This window comes from Euleptes europaea, chromosome 7, assembly GCF_029931775.1.
Source record: "Euleptes europaea isolate rEulEur1 chromosome 7, rEulEur1.hap1, whole genome shotgun sequence".
NCBI classification, from domain to species: domain Eukaryota; kingdom Metazoa; phylum Chordata; class Lepidosauria; order Squamata; family Sphaerodactylidae; genus Euleptes; species Euleptes europaea.
The window spans coordinates 8515353-8540707 of NC_079318.1; the positions used below are offsets into that span (position 1 = coordinate 8515353).

The 25355-nt window shown below is 42.8% G+C and overlaps 1 protein-coding gene across 2 annotated transcripts in view; it reads left to right on the top strand.

The window, feature by feature from the left end:
- The first annotated feature begins 9253 nt into the window (after positions 1-9253).
- STXBP5 (syntaxin binding protein 5) overlaps positions 9254-25355 on the top strand; it is a 210609-nt gene continuing 194507 nt past the window's right edge. For both annotated transcript variants that reach the window (XM_056852557.1, XM_056852558.1), the window contains exons 1-2: positions 9254-9424; positions 10937-11034. In XM_056852557.1, the coding sequence (XP_056708535.1) occupies positions 9254-9424; positions 10937-11034 (269 nt within the window). The remainder of the gene's footprint in view (positions 9425-10936; positions 11035-25355) is intronic.

Genomic DNA, 25355 nt, shown 5'->3' on the forward strand with positions numbered 1-25355 from the left:
ACTGTGATGTGTTACCGCCCCACCAAAAGACAGTCCGTGCCATTGAGCTGGTGGGGGAGGGGAAACTACCAAAGGGAAAGATATACCCCATGAGCCCAAAGGAGAAGGCAGTGCTGCGGGAATTTTTGGACAAAAACCTAGCTCGCGGATTTGTTCGACCCTCTTCGGCGCCTTGTTCAGCTCCATTCTTTTTCATGCGCAAAAAGACGGGCGATCTTCAGTTGTGTATTGACTTTCGTAGGCTAAATGCAGTCACCCAGACTAACGCCTACCCTCTTCCATTGATTCCAGATCTGCTCAGCCACTTAAAGGAGGGCTACATCTTTACTAAGCTGGATTTGGTCGAGGCTTATTATCGAGTTCGTATTCAAAAGGGAGACGAGTGGAAGACGGCTTTTTCTAGTTGCTTCAGAATGTTTGAGTATCTGGTCATGCCCTTCGGACTTTCGGGGCCCCCCAGTGTTTTCATGCAAATGATTAATGAGGTTTTACATGACCTGCTGTTTAAAGGAGTGATTGTCTATTTGGATGATATTTTGATTTATTTGAAAACATATGAAGAGCATGTGAAATTGGTCAAAGAGGTATTGGGGCGCCTCCGGGACAATCAGTTGTTTGCCAAGTTGTCGAAGTGTGAGTTTCACCAGGACAAATTGAGCTTCCTGGGGTATGTGATTTCACATAAGGGACTTGCCATGGATCCGGAGAAGGTACGGGTGGTACTTGAGTGGGAGCCACCCATCACCCGCAAACAATTGCAACAGTTTTTAGGATTCGTAAATTTCTACAGGTGTTTTCTCAAAAACTTTGCTCAGATTGCCTTGCCTATCACAGATTTGCTAAAAACTAAGGGGAAGGAAAGTTCTGCCAATCAACCCTCATCTTGGTTGGATTGGTCGCTGGAGTGTCAGCGGGCTTTTGACACACTGAAAAAGTTTTTCACTTCAGAGCCTGTCCTCAAACACCCCAACTGTAAGAATCCCTTCATTGTTCAGGTAGATGCCTCTGATGTAGCCATGGAGTGGGGGGTGGGGCTCTGCTGCAGGTGGGGGAAGCTGGGCGCCTCCAACCGTGTGCATATTTCTCCAAAACTTTTTTGCAGTTGGAACTGAACTGACCCATTTGGGAAAAGGAGGCGGCCACAATAAAATGCGCTCTCACGGTGTGGAGGAATTTCCTGGAGGGGGCCGACGTTATGTTCGAAGTGTGGACAGACCATAACAACCTAGAGGCTCTGAAAGGGACTCACAAACTCACTGTCAAACAAGTGCAGCGGGGATGAATTTTTTTCCAAGTTTTGTTTTGTTTTAAAGCATGTACCCGGCAAGCAGAACCACCTGGCAGATGCGCTCTCCCGCCTCCCCCAGTATCAGAGTAAAGTGGACTGTCCCACGGACTTGCTCTTTACTCCAGAGCAGCGGGGGACTTTGCCTGGACTGGCAGTTCTCACCCGTTCACAGGTGGGGAAAACATGCCCCTTGGAGGGGGTACCAGACTCCTTCAGAACTGCATTAATTCAAGCGTGTCAGGCAGAGGAAGCCATGAACAGTCTGCCTGACAAAATGGTTCAAAGGGATGGGTGCTGGTTTCGGGAAAACAAATTATACGTCCCCGTGACTCTCCGGAGGGAGGTGATGGGTCGGGGCAATGGGTCGAAAGTAGCGGGACATTTTGGGTTCGTCAAGACATTGCACCTTTTGCGCCGGCAATTTTGGTGACCGGGAATGAGGTCGGACTTGGGCTCTTTTTTCGCGGCTGTCCCACTTGTGCCTCCACCAAACGGGTGATGGGGAAACCGCCTGGACTTTTAAAGCCTCTAGAGACACCTTCGGCTCCTTGGGAAGTTATAGCCATGGATTTCATCATGGATCTTCCTTCTAGCCGGGGAGAAACTGTACTATGGGTGGTAACGGACCTTTTTTCTAAGCAAGTATATTTGGTCCCTTGCACGGGGCTTCCCACAGCTCAGAAACTGGCTCATATGTTTGTGTCACATGTCTTTAAATATCACTCCTTCCCGCGTAAGGTGGTCTCCGACCACGGCCCACAATTTGTGGCAAAGTTTTGGAGGGCTTTTCTTAAGTTGGTGGGAGTAGAACAAGGTTTGTCCAGGGCTTATCACCCCCAGACTGATGGTCAGACTGAGCGGGTCAACTCTGTACTAGAATGTTACTTACGTTGCTAAGTAAACTACCATCAAGATGATTGGGTGGATCTTTTGCTGAACATGCTTATAACAACTCTACTCATTAGTCCACTGGGTTTAGCCCTTTTCAGGTGATGTATGGTAAAGACTTCGGTCCTTTGGGAAACGTGAATCTCTCGGGTGGGGAGGCCGATACCGAGGTGGGTGAGTGGGTAAACACAGTGCAAAACACCTGGCCCTGGTTACAAAAGAACCTGGAAAAAGCCAAAAGCTGGTACAAGGCTCAAGCGGACAAAGACCGTTCTCCGGGGTGGGACATCAAGGTGGGAGACAAGGTCTACCTGGCCACAAAAAATCTTCGCTCCCCTCACCCGTGTAAAAAGCTCAGTGAAAAGTATGTGGGGCCCTTCCCGGTGTCTCGGCTCATTAATGACGTCATAGTGGAACTCGATCTTCCCAAGTCTTTGAAAGATATCCACCCAGTGTTCCATATCAGTTTGTTGAAAAAATATGTGGCTGCCCCCAAGTGGCATCCCGAACCTGCCCCAGGTTCCCCGATGTTGGTTCAAGGTGAAGAACATTTCGAGGTTTCCAAAATTTTGGACTCTCGGGTATGTAATAAGACCCTACACTACCTGGTACGTTGGAAACATCTGGGGCCCAGTCATGCTGAGTGGGTGGCGGATCACCATGTAGCTGCCCCCCGGCTGATCCGCCAGTTTCATGAAGGCTATCCTGAAAAGCCTCATCCATTGTCACGGGAGGGGGAGGGGCCTTAAGGGGGGCAGAATGTCAGGGTCTTCACTGAACGCAAGATCCTTTTTTATATATAAATTTTTATTATTTTTATAATAAGACAAAAGAAAAAAAATACAAAACATAATTGTTGCCTAGCAATGTTTATCTTACTCTCTTGTCCTAATGTTTTTAAGCAGGTAGCCTGCACTTGCTCTCCATTGCTATCCTCGCCTGCCTGAGAGCAGTTAGTTCTTTTAGTTTGCTTTTTAGTTCCTAATAAAGTTTTACTGTTTCAGATCTACCTGTTTGGGTGAGTATGCTTGAGGGATATTAGAGGCAAACGCCTGAGACTGACACATGCTTTCTGATGCTTCAGGCAGGCTGGTCCATGTTGTCCTGCACTATCCGGTCAGAAAAGGACTTGGGGAGTGCAGGGGAAAGGACACACAGTCACCATTCTGGCAATTGAGAGCTATGTAAAAACAAGGGACCTAAAGAGGATAGCCATGAAGTAAACACACTTTGGACCAGTCATACCAACTCCAGGCCATCAACCAGGCTCTTCTTGTGCTTTCTTCACTTTCCAGTACATCTGGAAAATGCTTCCTCATTTTCCATTGCTAATTTATTTTGGTGCATGAGGTGTAATTACCAATCATTGTAGAATCAGAGATCAGAGAGGGCATACAGGTTGTGTGAACTAACCTGTCAAATGTATGCTCATCAGTTGGGGGGGGGGATTAAGATCAGTGCGGCCCTTTAGCAGCCAGAATCTCAAGAAAAGTGAGGTGCTTTCCTGTCTTTCTCTCTTAAACTTCAGGTGCTCATTTTGTTTTCAAAATAAATCTTGCAATTTGCAAAAGAAGTCTAATTTCAGCCCCACCCACCATCCTGCAGGTATTTATAGATGTGATGGCAAATCAATTGGCTTGCATTGCACAATGATAGCACTATTCTTAGCCCAACAAGTGAGGTGGCTGTTCTGCTACTGTGTCACTGCAGCTTATGATGCTCCAGGAAGTACTGTAAATAAATAGCAGTAGTACCAACATAAGTTGTTGTATCCACATGGACTCCTTGATGTATTCATGATGTACTCCTTGATGTACTCATGGCATCATGCAACACATAGATTGTAATGGTTTGTATAGATGGCATTGTCCTGTAACCTTTTTCCAGTGCAGTGACTTTTGGTAAATTTTAATTTTTAAAGCACATGAAATGCACTGCAGAATTATGCCTTTGACAATTGACTTTGACATTTTAATGTCACATAACTATACAAATTATACATGTCTAAGAATAACACCAGGTAGCCGGCTCAAGGTTGACTCAGCCTTCCATCCTTCCGAGGTCGGTGAAATGAGTATCCAGCTTGCTGGGGGTAAAGGGAAGATGACTGGGAAAGGCACTGGCAAACCACCCTGCAAACAAAGTCTTCCTTGGAAACGTCGGGATGTGACGTCACCCCATGGGTCAGGAATGACCTGGTGCTTTAAGAATAACACCTGAAAGAATAACACCTTCCTGTAAAATATATGGTGTAGGCTTATGTTAGGTACAGCATATTAAATTCACCTTTTAAAAAACAAGACAGCCATCATAAAAACTTATTTCTAGATAATAATCAATTTTGTGCATAACTTCTATTTTTTTAAAAAGGTGAGGGAAATTAACAAAAAAATTGTGGACACTTCTTAGAGAATGTGTATGTTTATAATCACTTTGACAAATATTCACAAGTCCTGACAGCACCTCAGTTTAGCTAATGCAGTGTAATGGTGGTCAGCCAATTATATGGCATACAGCCAGGATGATGACATCACAGTCTTCCTTCCGGCAGCACAGGTATAATCCAGACAGAGTTTAGCTCTGTCCTTAATCCCAGATGTCAGTTTATCTTCATGTTATGGTGGTGTGGGCTTCAGTTTCTGTTCTAACCAGTGTACACACTGGTTTGGGGATTGTGTCCTTAATTATAGATTTCAGTATCAGAGAATTAAGTAGAAGGAGTCTCAAAGTGGAGTGGAGAATCCAACCCGGTGCTCCAGATTAGAGTCCACTGCTCTTAACTACTATACCATGCTGGGTCATATGATAACTTCCCCACTGATATTAAAGGGCCTTAATCGTGCTTAACTTTCATTGGCTACATATCCTTATTTCTAGGGTTTTATATCAAGCGTGCAATCAAAGCAGCATTCCTAGGCACAGTTATCTGAGAATAAACCCCACTATAGGACATTTGAATATATAGGACTAGGACTACCACTTTCTCTCAATTGGGAACTATGCAAGAGGTTTGAGGATGGTTGAAGCAGTCATGATGGCAGCTAGTTTTCCCAGATAATTTGACAGGACTATGCTTTTGCAAGGACATCTGACTTTTCCCAGTTCTACAAGTTAAGGTAAACATGCTCTGCTCTTATGCCAACAAGGGTGGGGAATAGTGTATTTGTTTAAATGCTTTTTTTGTTTTCTGTGTGCCTTCTTTGCATCTTAATTTTTTTCTATGTTCAAATATGCTTTGCCTTATTCAATACTGTGCCTACACTGTTTGCTTGAAGCCACAGACCACTTGGCTTTATGCTTTAAAAGAAGCTTCATGCTTATTAACAGCATTAAGAGCCCCAAATGACTTAGGATCAAACTACTCGGTCATCTCCTTGGCCCATCCCAAACCCTCCTCTTTGTGGCCCCACACAGATGAGTCAGATGGCAATCAGAGAGGAGGCTTTTTTATGGGGTGAGAGCCCCATTTGTAGAATTCTCTTCTCCTGGAAGTTTGCCAGGCACCTACTCTATAGGTAGTGGCTCAAGACGTTTTTATTTGCCCAAGCATTTACCTGAGTCTTTTCTTCCTGATAATCTTTTTAGTACTTTTAAAAGTTTGGCCAATGTGTATTTTGTCATTTGTCTTATGACTGTATACTGTTTTGGATTGTTTGCAAATGTATTGCTTTTGTTTATGCCTTGGTTTTATTAGCTTTTGCTGATGAGTTGTAATTGGGCTAATATATGCTGGTCTGTTTGTTTTGAGTTAGTATCACTTCTCAGGGTTGAATTCTGCTTTTACTGGTAGTTAATAGTTGATTGTTTTTAAAATTTCATTTTTGTTTTCATATTTAGCGTGAACTGCTTGTCTCTGTTCTGATAGAGAAATACATGAAATGAGTAGTAATAGTACAGGGCTAAAAATAAACTCAGGTGCAGGTTACCACTATGCAGTTCACCAGGGCCATAAACCAATATAGAATGCTTGAAAAACCTTTGTTTAAACCCACATAAATTGGGTTGAGTCTAGCCTCCAAAGTCACTTGAGTGCAGAAGAAAGGTTTTGGAAGCGTAAGCCTCAGCCAAACCAACAGACTGAAGTTATTTTTACCCAAAAGGTTTAAAAAGGCCTTGCTTTAAATCATGAATGTAAGGCCTACACTTGCTAGAACGTACATTACACTTTTCCCCCAAATCTTTCTTAAATTAACTGCACGCATACACTCACAAGGGTATCTGAAATGTGCTTCATGCAGACTATGCATGTTTATTTGGAATCCTACTGTGTTTGCTTACTCCCAGATTCTCTGTCTGCTTGGGCTGTATGAGCAACTCACAAGAATAGGTCTCACAATCTTGAATCATCCCTGCAGAAATATCTAATGCTATTCTTGTTTGTAATGGAAACAAGTATCGTTATTTAGTCTTCATATTTGTCTACACAATTTATTTTTCTCCTTATATTAAACTTGATACTTATTGTTTTTAAAATGCCTGAAGCTTTTTGGAGATAATAGGATACAAATGTATTTACCATTTCACATATACATTGACCTCAGACTGAACCAAACATTTTCACTTGACATCAAAAGGTCCTGCCAATAAATAACACATGATGAAACTGTACTGTTCTCAATAACTTTTGCAGTACTTTTCAGCGTACAAAGGTGTTATGCCAATAAAGGTAATTGTATTGTTATTGTGTATCATGTGATAACAGGTGTTACACAAGTGTTATCTCAACATCCCTCAGGTTAGACATCCAGAGACAATGACTTGATTAAGACAACGTAGCTGAAAGGGTTTTAAACTTAGGTCTCACATCCAAGACCTCTGTCCCACACTCCCTTAGTTTGTTTCACAGTAGCAGGGCTCCATCCAGGAAAACACAGTATCTTGTCATTAGCACTACATCTGCCTTTACTGCTTCCTGCAGGAGACTTCCCTCAACCGTTACAACACTAAATAAAACTTTTAAGAACATCCAAAATGATATCCCTTCAAACAAACAAAAGTGGTACCATTTACTTGCCTTGGGTGGGGAGAGCATCCAGTTGGAGCACTGAGCCTGAAGGGTCAAAACAGTGGTGGGGCAGGGGGAAGAGCTACATAACCTTTCTCCCGCACAAAGTTTGGGGCGACACCTCCCTGTGAGGACTGTTCCATGGGTACTTGACTGTGATATCCCTGATCTGCCTTGCAGACTAACAGGTTTACGTTTAGAACCACTACTGTTGGTGGTGATGGAACCAAACACACTGAATCAACCACTGGGCGGAGGAATCGATACACAGCAATCTCTTAAGATGATCAAACAGTGTCTGGTTGAAATTCCTGGATTGCCACTACGGTATTTCTAAGGACCTGCTGAGGAGCAGCGCAAGGCACAACCCCATCTACAAACAGTACAGCCCGATCCTACACATCCCCCCCCCCCAAGTAAATCCCACTCTCAAGGCAAACGGGTGTGGAGAGGACTGCAGATCCCCAAACCACCTCTGTCCCACAGACGAGGGCTGGGCATTAAAGAGGAGGAGGAAGAAGAGTTGGCTTTTATATGCGACTTTCTCGACCACTTAAAGGAGACTCAGACGGGCTTACAATCAGGTAGGTGGGGCTGGGAGAGTGTGACTGGCCCCAGGTCACCCAGCTGGCTTCGTGTGTAGGAGTGGGGGAAACCAACGCGGTTCACCAGGTTAGAACCGGTACTCCGGCTTAGAGCCCGCCGCTCTGAACCACTGCACCCCGCTGGCTCTCAAAGGGCGGGCGGGCAAAAAGCAGCGACATCCGGGTGCCGCCGTGGAGGCCCGGGAACGCGCATGCTCCACTCGGGCTTGCCGCCACCAGTTTCAGGAGGCGGCAGGAGCGGCGGCGGCGGCCACGGAGAGGCGAAGGGTTCGGCGGCACCGCCTTGTGGCGGCCGGGGCTGCGCTTCCGCGCTGCCGGGCGAGGCAGGACTAGGCATGGCAGCCGCCGTCGCAGCCCTGCCGGAGGACGGCCGCGGGGGCGTGTGACAGCCGGCGGCACCACCGCAGCCACCGCTACGGAGCGCCGCTGGTGACACTCCCGCGCCACGAGCCGCTCGGAGCGCCGGCGGGGGGGGCTGCAGCGGCGCGCGCCAGTCCCGAGCGGGAGGGGGGGGGGTCGTTGCGGCGGCGGCGGCGCCTGAGGAACAGGAGGCCCGGAGGAGAGAGAGAGAGAGAGAGAGAGAGGGGGGGGGCGGGGGGGGATCTTGAGGGCACATGGCGGGATGACGGCGGCTGCCGTTGCCGCTCTGCGAGGCTGGCAGGAGGGGCAAGGGGTGGGGAGCTGAGGCCGCCGTCGCTGTCACGTCAGGAGGGGTGTGCGCGTGTGTCCCTGTGTGTGTGTGGGGGGGGGGGGAAAGGAAGCGCCCCGAGCTCCACGGGGAGGCACACACGGGCGCTCCGCTCGCCCGCCAGACGCTCCGCGGTAGGGGGTCGGGGTCGGGCCTGAGGCGGCCCCGCCAGGCTGAGGGAGGGCGAGAGGCGCAGCGAGGCGGAGGCGGGAAAGCCTGCAGGAGAGGCGGCTGGGGGCCTTCCAGGAGCCCTGAGGAGGCGGCGGCGGCGGCACTGGTGGGGGATCCGCCAGGGCCGAAGCCGCCTCAACCTCGCCTTTGCTCCCGCGCAGGAGGAGGAGGAAGCGGCGTCGCTGCGTTAATCTCTCCGTGTATTTATTTACTTCTCCCTCCCTCCGTCCCTCCCTCCGTCCCTCCTTCCTGTCAGGCTCTTTCCTCTTCCTTCACCAGGTCCGCTCCCTCCCTTACCTGATAAGGGCTCTCCAAGTCGCCTCGCCGCCTCTCGCTCATTGGGGGTTTTTGTTTTTTAATTATCCCTTATTTTTGGATGAAGAGCGAAGGGGGGGGGGCGATACTTTCTCTCCCCCCGCCGCCGCCACCACACGCCCTGCCCGCCCGGCCGGCCGGCCTCTTTCCCTGACTCTGCCGTGGTTTGTGTGAGGTGTGTGTGAGAGAGGGGAGGGGAGGGGAGGGGCGGGAGCCACGGCAAGAGGGCGGGGGGGGGAGGCGGAGGAGTGGTGGTGGGGGGGAGAAGACCAGGGTGCGCCTCCGAGGAGACCATGAGGAAATTTAACATCAGGAAGGTGTTGGACGGCCTGACAGCGGGCTCGTCGTCGTCGTCCTCCTCCTCCTCGGCCGCCGCCTCCTCGCAGCAGCAGCAGCAGCAGGCTGCAACCCGGGAAAACGACATCCCAGAGGCCCTCCAGTCCGAGCATTTCCAGCTCTGCAAGGTGAATGAGTGCTGCAGCCGTTAACAGCCGGCTGGGAAGAGAGGGGGAGGGTGTTGAGAGACGTGGTGGTGATGGAGCCATGATGGGTTCTGCAGGCTCTGGACTTCTAGGCTTTTAAAGGTGTCAAGTATCTTAATATGCGCCCCCCCCCCAATTTTTTGGACTAAGCGGTAGCTGCTGATGACGCTATGAAGGACTCGAGGCTTTTATTAATAGAAACAGCTTTTATAAAACTAAATTGATCGTTGTCTTTGCATTAGAGGATGTTCCGTGGTATGTAAATCTTTTTTTTTGGGGGGGGGGGCTGAATTGTGCGAAGACAATGATGAACTGAACATCACAGAAAATCCGATTTTGATTGGATCGGGGGATAAGGCACTAAAGCCTCCACATTTTTTGGTGGTATGGGCTTTCTGTGGGTATTTAACTCCCCCTCCCCTCAATGCCCAAAATAAACATCACTTTTTTTTAGGATGGCGTGAGTGGAAGGAAGACTTTATAATGCTATAATGCTCATATTCAGATGAAGTACAATAAATGCAGTCAGAGAATAAATTCCAAAAGGATGATGCAGCAAGTTAATTCAACAGCCATGCCAAATTGAAAAGCAAAATGATGTGCATGTTGAATGCCATCTCTACCTGTATAACACCTGTGGCCAAAACTGAGCTTGACATGCTTGTGGATTGACAGCTTTCTGTAAATACCTGAGAGTAGGAGTGGGCCTAAAGGTCCTTGTTTAATAGCAGCATTGTTCAGTAGTACTACAGGTATCCCCCCCCCCATATTAGAATAATTGAAGGTTAAGGTATGACCCTTGTAGTTCATCAAAATAAGCTAATTTATAGGGGGGTTGCTTTACATGTATTTCTAATGTCAGAAAATACTGAATCAGACATTTATTTCTGTAAGGTGCAACTGAGATAAAAATTAGGATTTGCCTTGTTAAATTCTATGAGTCACATTTTACAACAAGAAAGCCTGCCATTCCAACTCACAGTTGCAGAATGCTGTGTGTGTAAGAGGTTTCTTAAAAGCTGCCATGGAGTAGCAGGTTTATGTCATCCACGGCCTGCTTCAGAGAAATAGCAATGGCTCTCTGAAGAGCCATTTTAATAATTAGTGGTCATTTAATTTACAGGACTGGTTGTATCATCACATTTCCCAGAGACTGTCTTGGATTTTCATTCACTTATTCTGACCACAGCTATTTATGGAAAAAAGTTGCAGATTAGTCTAGGAATTCATTAAATGTGAGAGGTGAATGGGTAGATTGTTTAAATGTTCACAAATAATGATCAAGTTGAGGTTTCATTTAACATTTTCACATTCATTGAAGTTTGAATAAATTCTTCATGCAGTTTTTTCTCCAACAACACCAATTTAAAGTTGGATACTCCATTGAAAACTTAAGTATAATTTACATGAAAACACTTTCCTGATATGCTGTTTTGATTTTAATTTTTTGCCTGCTGCCTGATCACCAATTGCTTTACTGCTCTAACTTGCCAGACTGTACGCCATGGTTTCCCTTATCAGCCTTCATCTTTAGCTTTTGATCCTGTTCAGAAGATACTGGCCATTGGGACTCAGACTGGAGCTTTAAGGCTGTATCCTTTTTATTGTGTTATAAAAAGCAAATTACTAAAAAGATTGTCCTTTTCTACTTTGAAGTACTGGAGTTACTGTGATAATACACTATGGAACTCAGGTATGCATTTGAATGGGGGAAAGGGTTGTACTTGTACTTTTGTCTATGTTTCGGTAGTGTATACATTATATAGTGTTCTGGGAAATCTTGCTGTTTTTTTCCTCTATAAGTATAAACTGACTAATGGTCTGTATGGTATCTTTGGAACAGTGTATTTTTAGGGGGCATAATGCCCCGTAATTTTCTGTCTTGAGACCTAAAGTTCTTGTTTATGCTATTCTTTTATAATGCTGTCATTCTTGTTTGTTTTAAACAAATAATGTTTCCACTACAAAATAATGTCTACACAACATTTTTCAAAAATATAAGTGGAAACACAATTTGAATTATCGTGTATTTGAGAGAAAGCAGAGTTTGTGTTGTGCATTTAGCTAAAGAGTTTTGTTGTTACATATCATTTTAGGATAATTTTATTTTAAAGTAAAACATGGCCTTGTTATTGCTGTTTCTTGCTACTGTTGTACAAAAATGAAATAAATTGTTTTCAATATTCATAAAGGCACACATGTACACAATGGTAAACATTGTGTAGTTTTTATAGACATCTAATTTATTCTAAACATTTGTACTATAGGCTGAATTTAAGAGAATAGAAATACTTATGGTGTTGCTACTAGTGATGAAATTCAAATTGAAACTGTCGGAATAATTGCGGCGCTTGCTCTATTTTTTGCTCATTGAAATATTTCTGTAAAGTTTTAAGGTAGTGTATATAATTGGCTGGCTGATGTAGTGGGAAAACGTATAGGTGAGCTTGTTGATAGGGATTATTTGTTTGAGAGTTGTCTAATAAATGGTGCTGTTTGGTCAATAGAAGTTGGCAGTGAGTTATAACAACAGCAATTCATTTGGGGGTATGGAGTAAAGTTAAAGAATATAATGTGCACTAATACTCGCTTCTCTGTGACAACACCTACAATCGCACAGTTTGCAATTGTATGCAGACATGCCTGAATATAAATCGTGTTCAAATTGAATTGAGTAAACACGAATAGAATAGGACTATGCATCTAGCAGGAGATACAGATGTTAAAATGTGTTTTTGTCGAAAGTATTTAATTCTGAGACTTGTCATTTGCCATTTTATGGTTTCAGTGCTGAGTCTTTCTTTTCTTTACAATGTACTGAATTTTATGTTTGTCTCATATTAATAATCTACAAATTGGAGGAGCTGCCATGCCATATCATTTTCTTGTCATGGGTACAGCTCCTCCTTCTCTCTTTCTTATATATTTAATAGCCATCCCTCCTTGTTTACGCTGTCAAAAGCTACATTTGCCTAATGGGGGAGAGTAGCCATGCTGCAAAGTGTAACTGCTTAAAAAAAAAGTTTCTGTCCTGAGGAGTGGTTGATGTGTTAGAGTTGTTGTTTGAGTACAGTGCGAAGCAATCTTTATTTAAGCCTGTTTTGGAAGATTCTCCCTTTATTGGCATTGTTTTCATTGCAAGGGAATTCATTCCCTTCTAGAAGGAGGATGGCTGAAGTATGTATGTAAAGTGCCGTCAAGTCACAGCTGACTTATGGCAACCCCACAGAGTTTTCAAGGAAAAGACAAAAGGAGGTGGTATGCCATTGCATTCCTCTTCATAGCAACTCTGGAATTCCTTGGTTGTCTCTCATCCAAATACTAACTAGGGCTGACTCTGCTTAGCTTCTGAGATCTGATGAGATCAGGCTAGCCTGGGCCATGCAGGTCAGGCCAATCACAACATATGACTGAAATACAGGTGGTTTATAGGGTTGTCAACCCCCAGGTACTAGCTGGAGATCTGCTGCTATTACAACTGATCTCCAGCCGATAGAGATCAGTTCACCTGGAGAAAATGGCCGCTTTGGCAATTGAACTCTATGGCATTGAAGTCCCTCCCCTCCCCAAACCCTAGCCTCCATAGGCTCTGCCCCTAAAATCTCCAGGTATTTCCCAACCTGGAGCTGGCAACCCTAGTGGTTTATCATTAAGGGAAAATTGGTGGAGATCAGCATTTAGAGGGGGAAGTGAGGCAACTCATAATCTGTTTGCTGTGAGCTCTGCTACTGGACCTTGAAATACTCCATACTCTGCTTATTATTGTACTTTGATCCATTCGGTGAACCCACAAAGTGTAACGCTGCAACTAGCTATTGACATTAGTAAACCTAGGCACCCTCTAGCAGTTTGTGCTTATGGATTGCTCTAATAACAGCAGAAGAACTGTGCTAGTAGGTGTCATAGGTAAGCAATAGTAAGCAATATTGCTATATACATATGTGGAAAAATACTTTCGTATCTTTGGAAGGTGCCCTTCTGTGCTTTCCAAATCCACTTAAATCCACACTTTCCAAATCCACATGTTCAGATGTGAGACTGTTTTGTGTAAGTAATGAAAAGGATTGTTGACATCTCAGCTACACTATTAAAATAAGAAGGGGCAAACAGCAGATCTTCTGAATAAGAATCTGTCAAGAACTTTCTGCAAGAAGGCTTGCAACTCTGAAGAATGCCAGGACTTGGTGTAATTTCCTTCATTTGTCCAGATCCCTAAAACAAGAGAGGGGCTTGAACAACAAATGTTGAAGGGAAACACTTTGGTTCTTGGAATCCTCCCAGTTTTTAAATACAAGGTTAAATACTGCACAGAATGTTCAAAACACTTTCCTATGTTTCAGGTTCCTGGCCTATATGCATGTATATGCTCATCTGCCCACTTCCTGTTATAGTAGCCTAAGGTCTTAGAACTGACATCAGAAATGATGACCATCAAACTTAGTGAACAAAGCAAGCTTGTGTTTAAGAAGCTATTTAACAACAACCACAAAAAACTCTCTGTAACAACTGTGCTAAAGATAATTTTTTTCTTACTTCACTTCCAGTACTTCCTGATATTTGCAATAAAAAACCTCCTTCCATTTACCTTCTGCTTTTGTCACTAACTATTAACTCACTTCCTATGAAGAAACAAAATAAATCCTCATTCTCTGGTTCTATCAATTTCAAGTAGTAGTTATAAGTGCTTGAATAGACTTCCTCAGAACATAGATGGTGAGTGGAGTTTTTCACATCTCTGAAATGTTTCTTCAGTTCTACCATCCTTCCACATATCTTTAGGTACTTTATCCTTATGAATTAGAAATATTTAATTTGCCTTAGTTGTTCTATTAGATTGTGACAATTTGTCTGAACTTTGTTCCAACAGAGATTTTTTTATGCCAGCTCTTCCAGATTAGATTTATCAATGTCTTTTGGAAAGGTAGAGTTGTTGGTTTGCTCCATAAATGATCCTCTGTCTCATAAAGGTGCATCAAGCACTTCAAGTGACACAGCAGTTCTTCCCTGTGTCTTTTTTTGTGGAAGGTCAAACCAATCTTACCTCACATGTTCTGAATCAGGCTGCTTGCTCAATGCTGAACTGCAAGTAACCCGCTGTGCTTTTAAAAAGTTGCTGCCTGTCCATCTGAGACCCAAATGCCTCCCAAATCTTGATCAGCTTTCCTAAAGTTCTGAGCATTATCTGAATATGTGATTTAAAAAAATGGAATCTTCATATAACAACAAATTTGTTCAATGCCAACAGAAATTTTTTTTGGCACAGTCCTATGTAAGTCTACTCAGCAGTAAGTCTCACTAAGTTCAGTGGTGCTTACTCCTGGGTCATTGTGAATAGGATTCACCTTTAACACCTTCATCTAAAACATGTTCCACATGAATTGCTCTGTTCTCCACACTGGGGAAAAATATGCGTCCTTTTTTTCCAAAGCAGTTTTTAATTTTTATATCCAGGCTGTTCAGAGGATAGTACTTCCAAGAATCTGTAGTGGGATAGCCACCTCTTCTCCTGGTGGTGCCTAAAATTGTCTGCTTACTGTATACTTCTGAATCCCTGTTTCACAAAATCTTCACTTTATATTTTAGGACTTTTCTAAAATTCATATGCTTCATGCTGATATTCTATAGTTTGGGGATCTGTTTTGTTGAATTGTGGATCCAACATATAGCAGAGCAAACTTTCATAATTCTTAGAAGTTATCTTTCTTTGTGTGTTGGATTTACCAGAACAGTTTGTGGAAAGTGTTGGCAAACCAGATCTTTCCCTTTCCCCAAGTATCTTGCCATTTGTCCTGGAACTCCTCTCTGAGGATTGTTGGAGCCATGCAAGCAGAATGTGCTGCAGGATGGGGTGAAATCCAGTAAAATTGCCTCTTTTTCTCTCTTCTGGAGATGCAAGCTGTGACCAGAAGAATGAAAAAGGGGAAATGTTATTTGATTTCCTTCTTTGTCACAGCTCCTTGTTCTGTGGCACATTTTGCTTGCGAGACTCTTCTAATCCCCAGATGTTTTGGGATAAATGGCAGGCTGCTTGGGGAAGTAGAAGATGGGGAAAGACCACTTCCATCAGCTCCTTCCAATAACTCTTCCAGTAGGCCCCATGCAGTCTTTCCAGTTTCATAGAATTAATCTTTCATTTACATAGATTAACTTTGGTTGTTGTATTTCTGTTTTTTCCACAAAAATATAGAAAACTACACTGTTGCTGCCTACTGTGATATCCTTAAGTGTTTGAAATATACTTGAGTAGTTTAAATCATGTGTTATAGTCGTTGCAAACAAAATGGGGTTGGCAGGGCAAAAAATTAAAATTCTAGTTATTCAGAGTTCTTGGTTCTGATTTTGGGGCAAAGTCTAGGGTTTTTTTAAATTCTGTAAGTCTTAGTCTTAACAACAGACACTGTAAGAGATTTTGATAGAAGATGAGAACCACAAGTACTGTATCTGATTGGCAGGACTGGGTGAGAGTATTAAGCAAACAGAGTTCAGATTCGTCCCAGTTTGTAAACAATCATTGAGTGATGCATCATCGCATGAATAAGGAAGTGCATCAAACACTGCTGTTTTCCTCTGCTGGTGGTGACAATGACTGTGGATTAAACAAAGTATTCATGAGTGACTGTGTTTTCATATAGTCTGCTCTGCAGGGATGGCAGTCTTTTTGAGCTTCCCATTCAATCCTAATTTGTAGCCAAGAGGAGATTTATTTTGGCAAGTGAGGTCAGTTAGATTTGCAGGGTAATCAGACTATCTTCCTTTTTATTTTACATTTTTACATCTCACATCTTGTCTTCCTTTCTAGAGTTCCCCCATTATACCAATAGTTTGCAGAAATGAAGTGTTCTGGAGGCTTTTTCAAAGTGATCTTGACTGTCCTCCTTGTAGTCCATGATGTCTTCACATTCAGGAGAGATGGATACTTGCTGTTCTTGAACCTCAAGCTTCAGTGTCTTTGAATTTCCTTCCTGTACAAATCTGCACTGTCTACTAGATAGATTGAGTTTCTTTCTTGCAGTCCCATCAGTTTACAATAGTACTGTGGCTGTTTGCCAGGATCAGGGATCTGTTGAGGGTTTAGTGGCATCAATACCAGTAATCTTAAAAGCGAGGTTATGCTTTTATTTTTGAGAATAAATGGATGTGGAGAAGTCAGCTCAGTTATCATCTACTTGGCCATTTGGGTCATTGCAGGATATTCCATGTTCCCTTCTAGTGTTACTTTGTTCATTCTGCAATACATGGGGTAGTAAGCCAGTCATTCTGTTCTGGATAATGATGTGCTAGCTTTTGTTTGTACATTTGGGAGCTGCACTATCATATTTGGTCACTGCTCTTTATTTAGTATTCATGGATGGGGCTGTGGGTCAGTGAAAGAGCTTTTGCTTGGCATGCAAGAGGCCCCAGATTAAGTTCCCAGCATCTCCAGTTAAAAAAAGCCAAGCAGTGAAAATTCTCTACCCGAAACCTGGGAGAGCTGCAGCCAGTCTTAGACAATAGTGACGTAATTGACCAATGGTTTTATTCACTGTAAGGCAGCTTCATGTGTAAGTCTGCTCTTGATGTGCAGTCTCCCTTTGGAAGAACCTCTGGTATCTTCCTTTCATCATCGCCATTGATGCTGCCTCTAAATTCTAGTGTTATCAGTAATCTCTTCGGTATTTGGGCACAAGTTTACAAGGGTTCCTATATACTTCAAACTGTGGTTGGATCTCACAGGCAACATATGTGTGGTGAGATTCTCCTGATCTGTTTACTGAGTTTGTTCATGTGGGGATTAGTGGGGATCAGATCCTTCTGTTCAAATCTGTCTACTAGATCCTCCCAGTTAAAATTTTAGTGAAATATAATCTTTTTGTCAACCTGGTAACTCTTGTGTTAGCCACAAGTTATTATCTCCATAAAATGTACCAGATATCCATTTGAGGAGTGTGACTGTGGAGTTTCCGCTATGAAAAGGCTAAGGAGCCATTTTGCACTTTATGATCAGTGTGAATTGCTAAGGTTGTATGAATTTTCATATGATGATGTCTTTATAATTCTGTGCTCATTCCCTCTAAGACATAGAGCTGAAAGTGGGGGGGATCCTACCACTCCACTGATCAAAATTTGGAGCCTTCCTTCAACTAAAGCGGCTCTTCTTCCAATGGAAGAGCCACTTGAGTTGGAGGGGGGAAGGTTGGGCCCACACTGCTGTTCTGAAACACAATATTTACATTTGCTTTAAATTCACTGTAAGCTTTCTAAACACCAGATAATATCGATATCATTTTTTAAAAACAAACAAACAGAACAGTCCCAGAACAGGGGCTTTATAGAAGATTACTCTTGAATGCAAACTTGCTTTATTGGCTAATATTAACAACTGTAACTAAAATTTAAAACACTACTGAAATTAAGCTGCCAGCTGCAGCATACTGAGCAGCAGGGCCATGCCAATGGAAGGCACTCTGGCCTTCAGATTGTCTGAAGCAGGAGTAGTAGGAATCAGCTGGCTCCTCTAAACAATTTTGGAAAATCCTGTCGTCTGCTCTTGAAGGTGGGTCCTACTTGCTTATCAAAGTAGATCGATCTCTTTTAAGATAATAACCATTGAATACTTTTTAATAATCGACATTGTTTTTAAAAAACAAAACACGGGATTAAAAATGTAGCCTATTTCTGGCACTATGGAGTAAATCTTATAAGGATAGTATTTGGTAGTACAATCAAAACTTTATGTAACAAATGAGGGTGATTTCCACATCAGGCCAGGCATATATCATTGGGGCTTCCAATCGGCAGTTTTCCCTGCCTCAGTCTCCTGGCAAAGGTTGTTCTCACCATGGATGTTCAGGTTCTTTTTTTTTTTAACCAGCAGTTGAATATCATAATGATAATTGTGTATCAGGTTCTCTAAACTCAGAACTTTCTTTTAAAAAAGTAAGCCTCTAGCCCCTTTTATTGTAGACACAATATCTTTCCTTTTGCATCTCCACAATGAAAGGGGCCAGATACTATTTAAAAAAGTGGGAATTCAGAGGACCTGATACAGACTGTTATAACATTATATAGATATAGCAATGTTCACTCGCCAATTTAAAAAAGCCCTCAAAAAAGCATGGCAGCAGAGGGGAAAAATAGCTGCTGTGGGAACAGGGTCAGAGAAAATGGCTGCCCTGTGGGCAAGGTTGGGAAAATGGAAACTTTCCCACCCACACAGCAGTCATCCCAGCTTTCTTATGATGGTTCAAAACTTCACAGCAAAGTAGGTTTAGGAAAGACTGGAGAAAAGCTAGGAAAATCTTGGGAGGTGCACAAATGCACCATGATGCTATGGGGAAGGAACTGGTTCAAATCATTCCTCACAAATTGGACACAAAGGGTTGTGGTAGGTAGGGTTGCTAGGTCCCCCCGTACATCAGCAGGGGGGGCGGGGAACTTACCTGGCTTAAAATGAGTGACGTCATCTCATCAACGACAATGAAGGAAACGTTCTGGTATTTGGGCAAAAACTCTGTGGCTGAAGCTGCTTTTACCATAGAGTTTTGCCAAAATAGAGTGTCTTGCCTGTTGTTGCCTGTGTGATGATGGCACTTCCAGAAGTGCCATCATCACACTGGTGATGTTGAGGCCTAGGCCTCATTTTAAACCTGGTAAGACCCTTGCCAGAGCCCCGTGGCACAGAGTGGTAAGCTGCAGTACTGCAGTCAAAAGCTCTGCTCATGACCTGAGTTCGATCCCGATGGAAGTCAGGTTCAGGTAGCCAGCTCAAGGTTGACTCAGCCTTCCATCCTTCCGAGGTCGGTGAAATGAGTACCCAGCTTGCTGGGGGTAAAGGGAAGATGACTGGGGAAGGCACTGGCAAACCACCCCGTAAACAAAGTCTGCCTAGGAAACGTCGGGATGTGATGTCACCCCATGGGTCAGGAATGACCCGGTGCGTGCCCAGGGGACCTTTACTTTTTAAGACCCTTGCCAGCCAGATGGATGGTGCTGGGGGAGGGCCCCCAAAGTGGGGGATCCCCGCCCCCATTGGGGGTTTGGCAACCCTAGCTGTGGAAGATCAGTTATCATTAATGAGGGACCCATCCTGTGGAGTTCCACAGGGCTCAATCCTATTTCCCATGCTTTTCAATCTGTATGTGAAGGTCTTAGGACCAATCATTTGTAGCTTTGGTATCGAATGTCATCAATGATACCCAGCTCTATGTATCATTATCCAAATGCCCTGGTGATATGGTAGAGGTCCTGAATAACTGCCTGGCTGCTGTGGTGAATTGGCTAAGAGTGAGCAAATTGAAACGAAACTCTGAAAAGACCAAGGTAATGCAGAGCCCTTGAAGGACATTGTGCTCCCCGCTTTTGATGGAGTTTAGCTGACCCTTGCTGACTCTATTAAGAGACTTGGGGTTTTATTGGACCCAACTTTATTATTGGAGAAGCCAGTTAATGCAGTTGTTAAAAAGGCTTTCTTCCAACTCAGTCTAGTCTGAAAGATGGCCTCTTACTTCGATTTGGCTGATCTGGCCACCTGGATCCACGCCACAGTAACGTCGAGACTAAACTATTGTAATGCACTGTACGTTGGTTTCCCTTCAGAATCAATTCGGAAAATCCCGTTGGTGCAGAATACCGCAGCTGAGCTATTATTGGGAGCTAGATGGGGGCACGCTCCCATCCTGCGGGGAGTTACTGCTACCCATCAATTAATGGGCTCAATTATCACATACAAAGCTCTTCATGGCCATAGTTACTTATATCTGCAAGTCTGCTTCTCCCCCATGCTCCACCATGACAGCTTTACTCATCGGAGCAAGGTCTTCTGCAAGTGCCAATCTGCAGTTGGGCAAAATCAGCAACTGCCTGTACATGTGCCTTCTCCGTTGTGGCCCCTACCTCTTGGAACTGCTTGCCTGAGGAGGTCAGGAAGGCTCCCACTCTCATGGCTTTGTGCAGTACTATGGAAAACTGAATTATTCAAGAGTTGCACTGTACTTAACGTGGTCTATATACTACTATGTGCAGCTTGCTGAAATTAGGATCCTGCTACGTAATTTAGCATCATTTAATGTTCCATGTTAATACTTATGCTTTATTTCGGTTCTGGTTTTTAGACTTCTGGTTGGTTCTGCAACCCTAATCCTATTTCATTGTTTATTGAATAGCACATCCATCAATTGTATTGACACACGCTATGTAATACGCCTTGAGTCCAAGCAAGAAAGCCAGACTATAAAGAACATAAATAAATAATTAAGAAAGAAAAAATAACCCTGATGTACTACCATATTGAACCCATGGCAAATAATCTGTGTTGGAAATAACCTGTGTTAGAAACAGCTGGTAGTTCAAAGGATAGCAGTTATTTCTTCAGCAGAAATGGGGCCTCTTTTAAAACACATTGAAATTTAAAAATATTTTATATCACTGGTTACAAGAGTGAAATAAGCCCATTTAAAGATAATGTAGTCTGTGGCTTATATGGTCACTGGTTCAGCCCCAGTCTGTGGGGTAGGTGGAATAATATGCACTTGAAATATTGCAGCTGAATGTGTGGTGGATGGCTATGCAAGTAGCAGTTTGCCGTGTTAAATAATACTGACCATAGAAGAGGCAAGGCCAGTTTTAATGAATTCAAGTATGAATTAATGGGGTCTGGTATCAGAAGTTGCTGGTGAAACAAACCTTCATGTATTGTACATGCGAACATGAGAGAAGCAAAAGCTTTGTTTAGGCTCTGGATAGTTGTCAGTTAACACTTAACTTTGGGTATACATAAGGAAATGACTATGTACACTTACTGATGGGAGTATGTACTTGAATGTATTACATGGAGATACATTGTTTTCATGACAATGAGTGCTGGGTAGGAATTTGCAAAGTATTGCAGAAATGAGTACTTGGAAATTAACTATAGCAAAATTGAAGTTATGACTCTTCAAACAGCTGCGTGAAGTATAGATGGTCCATGGACGGGCATCTGTTGGAACAAGTACGATCCTATATGTGTTTGGGCATTGAGTTAAATTCTTCTATGTGCACTGCACATCTCCAACATCACAAGCAAATGCTGAAAAATATGCTTGCCCTGTTGCTTGATTATAGTATGACAAAGGTGGATGTTTCTGCTCAACTACTTGAGAGGTGCTGATGGATGTAACCCAGATATAGAGAAGAAACAGGCTTGATTCCTAAGAGCTTCTGCACTTCCTAAAACTGTAACAGTGGCAATTACAAGCCTCATAGTGGGATTACATTCATCACCAGCTATTTCCAGGATTGTAGCCATAAACTTGTGGTAGACTATTTGACACATAAATCCATTTTGGCAAAACAATGTATTTTTAGAAGAAAGCTGTAATCCAAGAAATTAACCTTGCTGGATTTTCTACCCCAGTTTTACTGCTTTACAATCTGGAGTAGGTCTAGGCATTAGTCAAGCAAAGGATGTATGATGTAGATTACCAGAATAATGCATGCTTTGGTATGTAGATCTCGTGCATCTTTAACTTTAGATCTAAACTTTCCAGTACTTAAGAAATGTGCAAGCTACTAAAACTGTACCAAAATATAGGAGACTTTTTGCATTAGCAGATTGTAACATTTTATTTATTTTATTTTGTGATTTATAACACACCCTCCCCGGTTGAAGCTGGCTCAGAGCAATCAGCAATCCTTGAGGGTCCCTACAAGCATACAAGTCAAAAGTATTGACTTTGTCCTTTTGGTGCAGGGATGATAGAGATTATATCCCCATGTACTGTTGTTTTGTAACTTTTATAAAGAAATTATAGATGATGTAATTGCTCCATTCTTTGCTATGGTACCAGGCTGCTCAGTTTAACAGTTACACTTTTTCTTGCAGGAAAGAATGTGTATGTCACTGAAAGTGACTAAGATCCTTAATGTTGAAAGATTGGGAACTGTAACATTTTTCACTCTTTTCTGTGTGACCTCTTTATGAGTAACCTTTGTTAAGGCATCTCTCTAGTGTTCTGAGGTGATGTGTGTTATGCTGCCTCCTTGCCTTCCTTATTTTCACTGCCACCAAAGGCTCTCACTTTAGAATTCTTAGTGGGACCCAAAGAACAGGATGGCTTAGTCGTGTATGGTAGATTGACAGAACGGTCAGCAGGCGGGGGTGGCTCTGAGGTAAAAGGGGATCATTTACTCTAAAACACGCAGTTTTTTTAAGCATGCCTAGAGTTTATAAGTAAAATAGCGTAATGGTTTCTTTGTGGTTAATAAGCATAATGGTTTCAGATAGGTAAAATAGTGTAATGGTTGTTTAAATAGACCTAGCCACACAGGCTTATTTTCTCACTTAAACAAGAAAAGAGGTGGGGGACCCTCAACCCAAAAAGTACAGGGAGCCTCAAAGGTTGAGCTGGAAACTATAAAATCTATAACAAAATAATTATATTTATTATATGGTGTACACCATATAATTGTGTATACCATATAATAAATATAATTATTTTGTTATAGATTTTATTTTCTCACTTGTCACTTAGGCCAATAATGTCCACATAGCTTAACTTCCCAACTTGCTACCCAGGCTTATAACCTCCACACAGAACACATATTTCCCTCATACTTTGCAGCACCTCACTCAACACACACACACACTACTCAGCTCTCATTCTTGCAAAAAACCTCTCTCTGAACAAAACAGTCAGGTCCAACCCCTAGGGTATAGCTACCATCTAATCATAACACATTTCAATCACCCATCCAGCCCCTTTTTTCTAACTGTACAAGCCTACACATTTTAAATCACAGCAACATACATTTAAAACTCCACATTAAAACATAGAAATAAAGCACACAAAAAGTATTTACATGGCAAAACACCACAGGAATGATCTCTTGGTACTGACATTTTCGAGTGTATGAAGGGGTGAAAAACTGCCAGTGTATGATTTGTGGATAAATACATTAATTTGCCCTAAATTACTTGGCTGCCAATATGTTTCTGTGAATATGTACTAAGGCTTATTTTAATGGCCTTGCCTCAGTTCATTATAATACCTATTATGCTTGTGTGGTAATTTGGTTTGAACAGGCTGTGAGAATGATTGAGGGATCAAGGGTTTTAATCTATTATATTCTATCGTTTTGATGCTCTTCTGTCTGCAGTTATATAGGTTCACCCCACCCAGCACTGTATGACATACGCCTGAGTGGGATGTTGGTTTGGGGTACATAATTGTAACTCTTACAGATAGTTCATCTATTCTTATTTTAACAAGGCTAAATCTCCTGTTATGCAAAATGGGACTAAGGCAAATGCTTGCTAAGATGCTTAGCAGGAGTCTTAACTACTGAAGAAGGCTCTCAGTTTCAAAGACAAAATTTTATTTGCTTTACTGAATGCTGTAGTCCTGCTGACCTTTCATCATTTGTGGCACCGTTGTGCATTTTCTGTATTTGACAAGTCATGTTGCTTATGCAGCATCTTCTGTTCAAGTTAAATCAAGCATAGCATATCTATAGATAGATGAAATGCATCTGTATATGCTTGCCTGAGGAATCAGTATGTCCTTGTGGATAAACCAGATTTACCTGTGTGGTTATAAATTGCATCTTGTAATGATTCCTGATAATGTCTTTGGTCAATGCAGTTCACCTGTTTAGTTTTCCTGTTTTTTATTTAAGGGTACAGTGCTGGGGTCAAGGTCAAAAAGAGCCAGCGTGATGTAGGTTTGAGTGTTGTACTGAGATTTGAGAGAACCAATTTTGAACCCCCACTTTAACAGGGATGCTTGATTGGTGACCTGTCACTCTTACTCACCCTGGCTTACCTCACAGGGTTGTAGCTAGGTTAGATAAAGAATAATGTCAGCTGCTTGGGTCTCCTTTGGGGACACAATAAACAGGCATAACAAAATAAGCTGTATTTTGTCTAGTAAAGTGCATGCTTGAAAATGAATGCCACAGGCGAGTGATATTTATTTATTATTAAGCCTTTACCCTTAATTTAAGAAGGAAAAGGCCACATCCCTGTCTCAAAGATCTTAGGATCTAGAATGTTGATTTTGACACAGAATGGTAAGGGGCGGGGGCTGCTCTGCCTGTTCTCCTTGAAGAAGTTCTTACCACAGTTGAACTTCCGATTAGCTATTTGTAAGCTTGAGCTATGTTTTCAAGATATTCCAAATATTTTCTATTTGTGCCTAGTTTAGAGCTCTTACTACTACAGCCTTCCAAAGAACAAAACATTTATTACCTTCCCTAATGTTGTTTGGGGTGGTGGTGATAGTGGTAAGAAAGTAGGAATAGCTGCAGCAATCATTAACTAAAAGATACTTTCAAACCTGTGAAGGGGGGAATGAGCAATGCTGCTCTACCACCTCTCTGAGTTACGATCATTGGAGAACACAGTGTGAAATAAATATAGATCTGATTAGATAACTTCTGAGAGTCCTTAAATCAGTGACTTCATGTGTCCAATTATCCATCTAAAACTGTAACACTCCAATAAATTAATTTTTGAAACAAAGTATTTACTTGCCCATCAAACAATAATGGCTTAAAAAGCGATTGAATAAGCAGTACAACCCAATTTTTGGCTTTCTTCCTATCTTTTGGAATCATTTTTCAGATTTCAGGGACTACTCTGTCATCCATACTCAATAGGAAAGCTGTGTGTGTGTGAGTGCCATCAAGTCACAGCTGACTTCTGGTGACCCTGTAGAGCAGCAAGAGATGTTCAAAGAACTGTGACTGGCCCAAGGTCACCCAGCAGGCTTCATGTGGAGGAGCAAGGAATCAAACCTGGTTCTCCAGATTAGAGTTCACTACTCTTAATCACTTCATCATGCTGGCACTCTTAAAAAAAGGAAAGGCAAGCTACCCATTAAATTATTTTGCCAGTAATTTAGTACATGTCTTCTTCCATTACTACTTAATCTCCGTTTAGAGGCCCAGTTTGTAG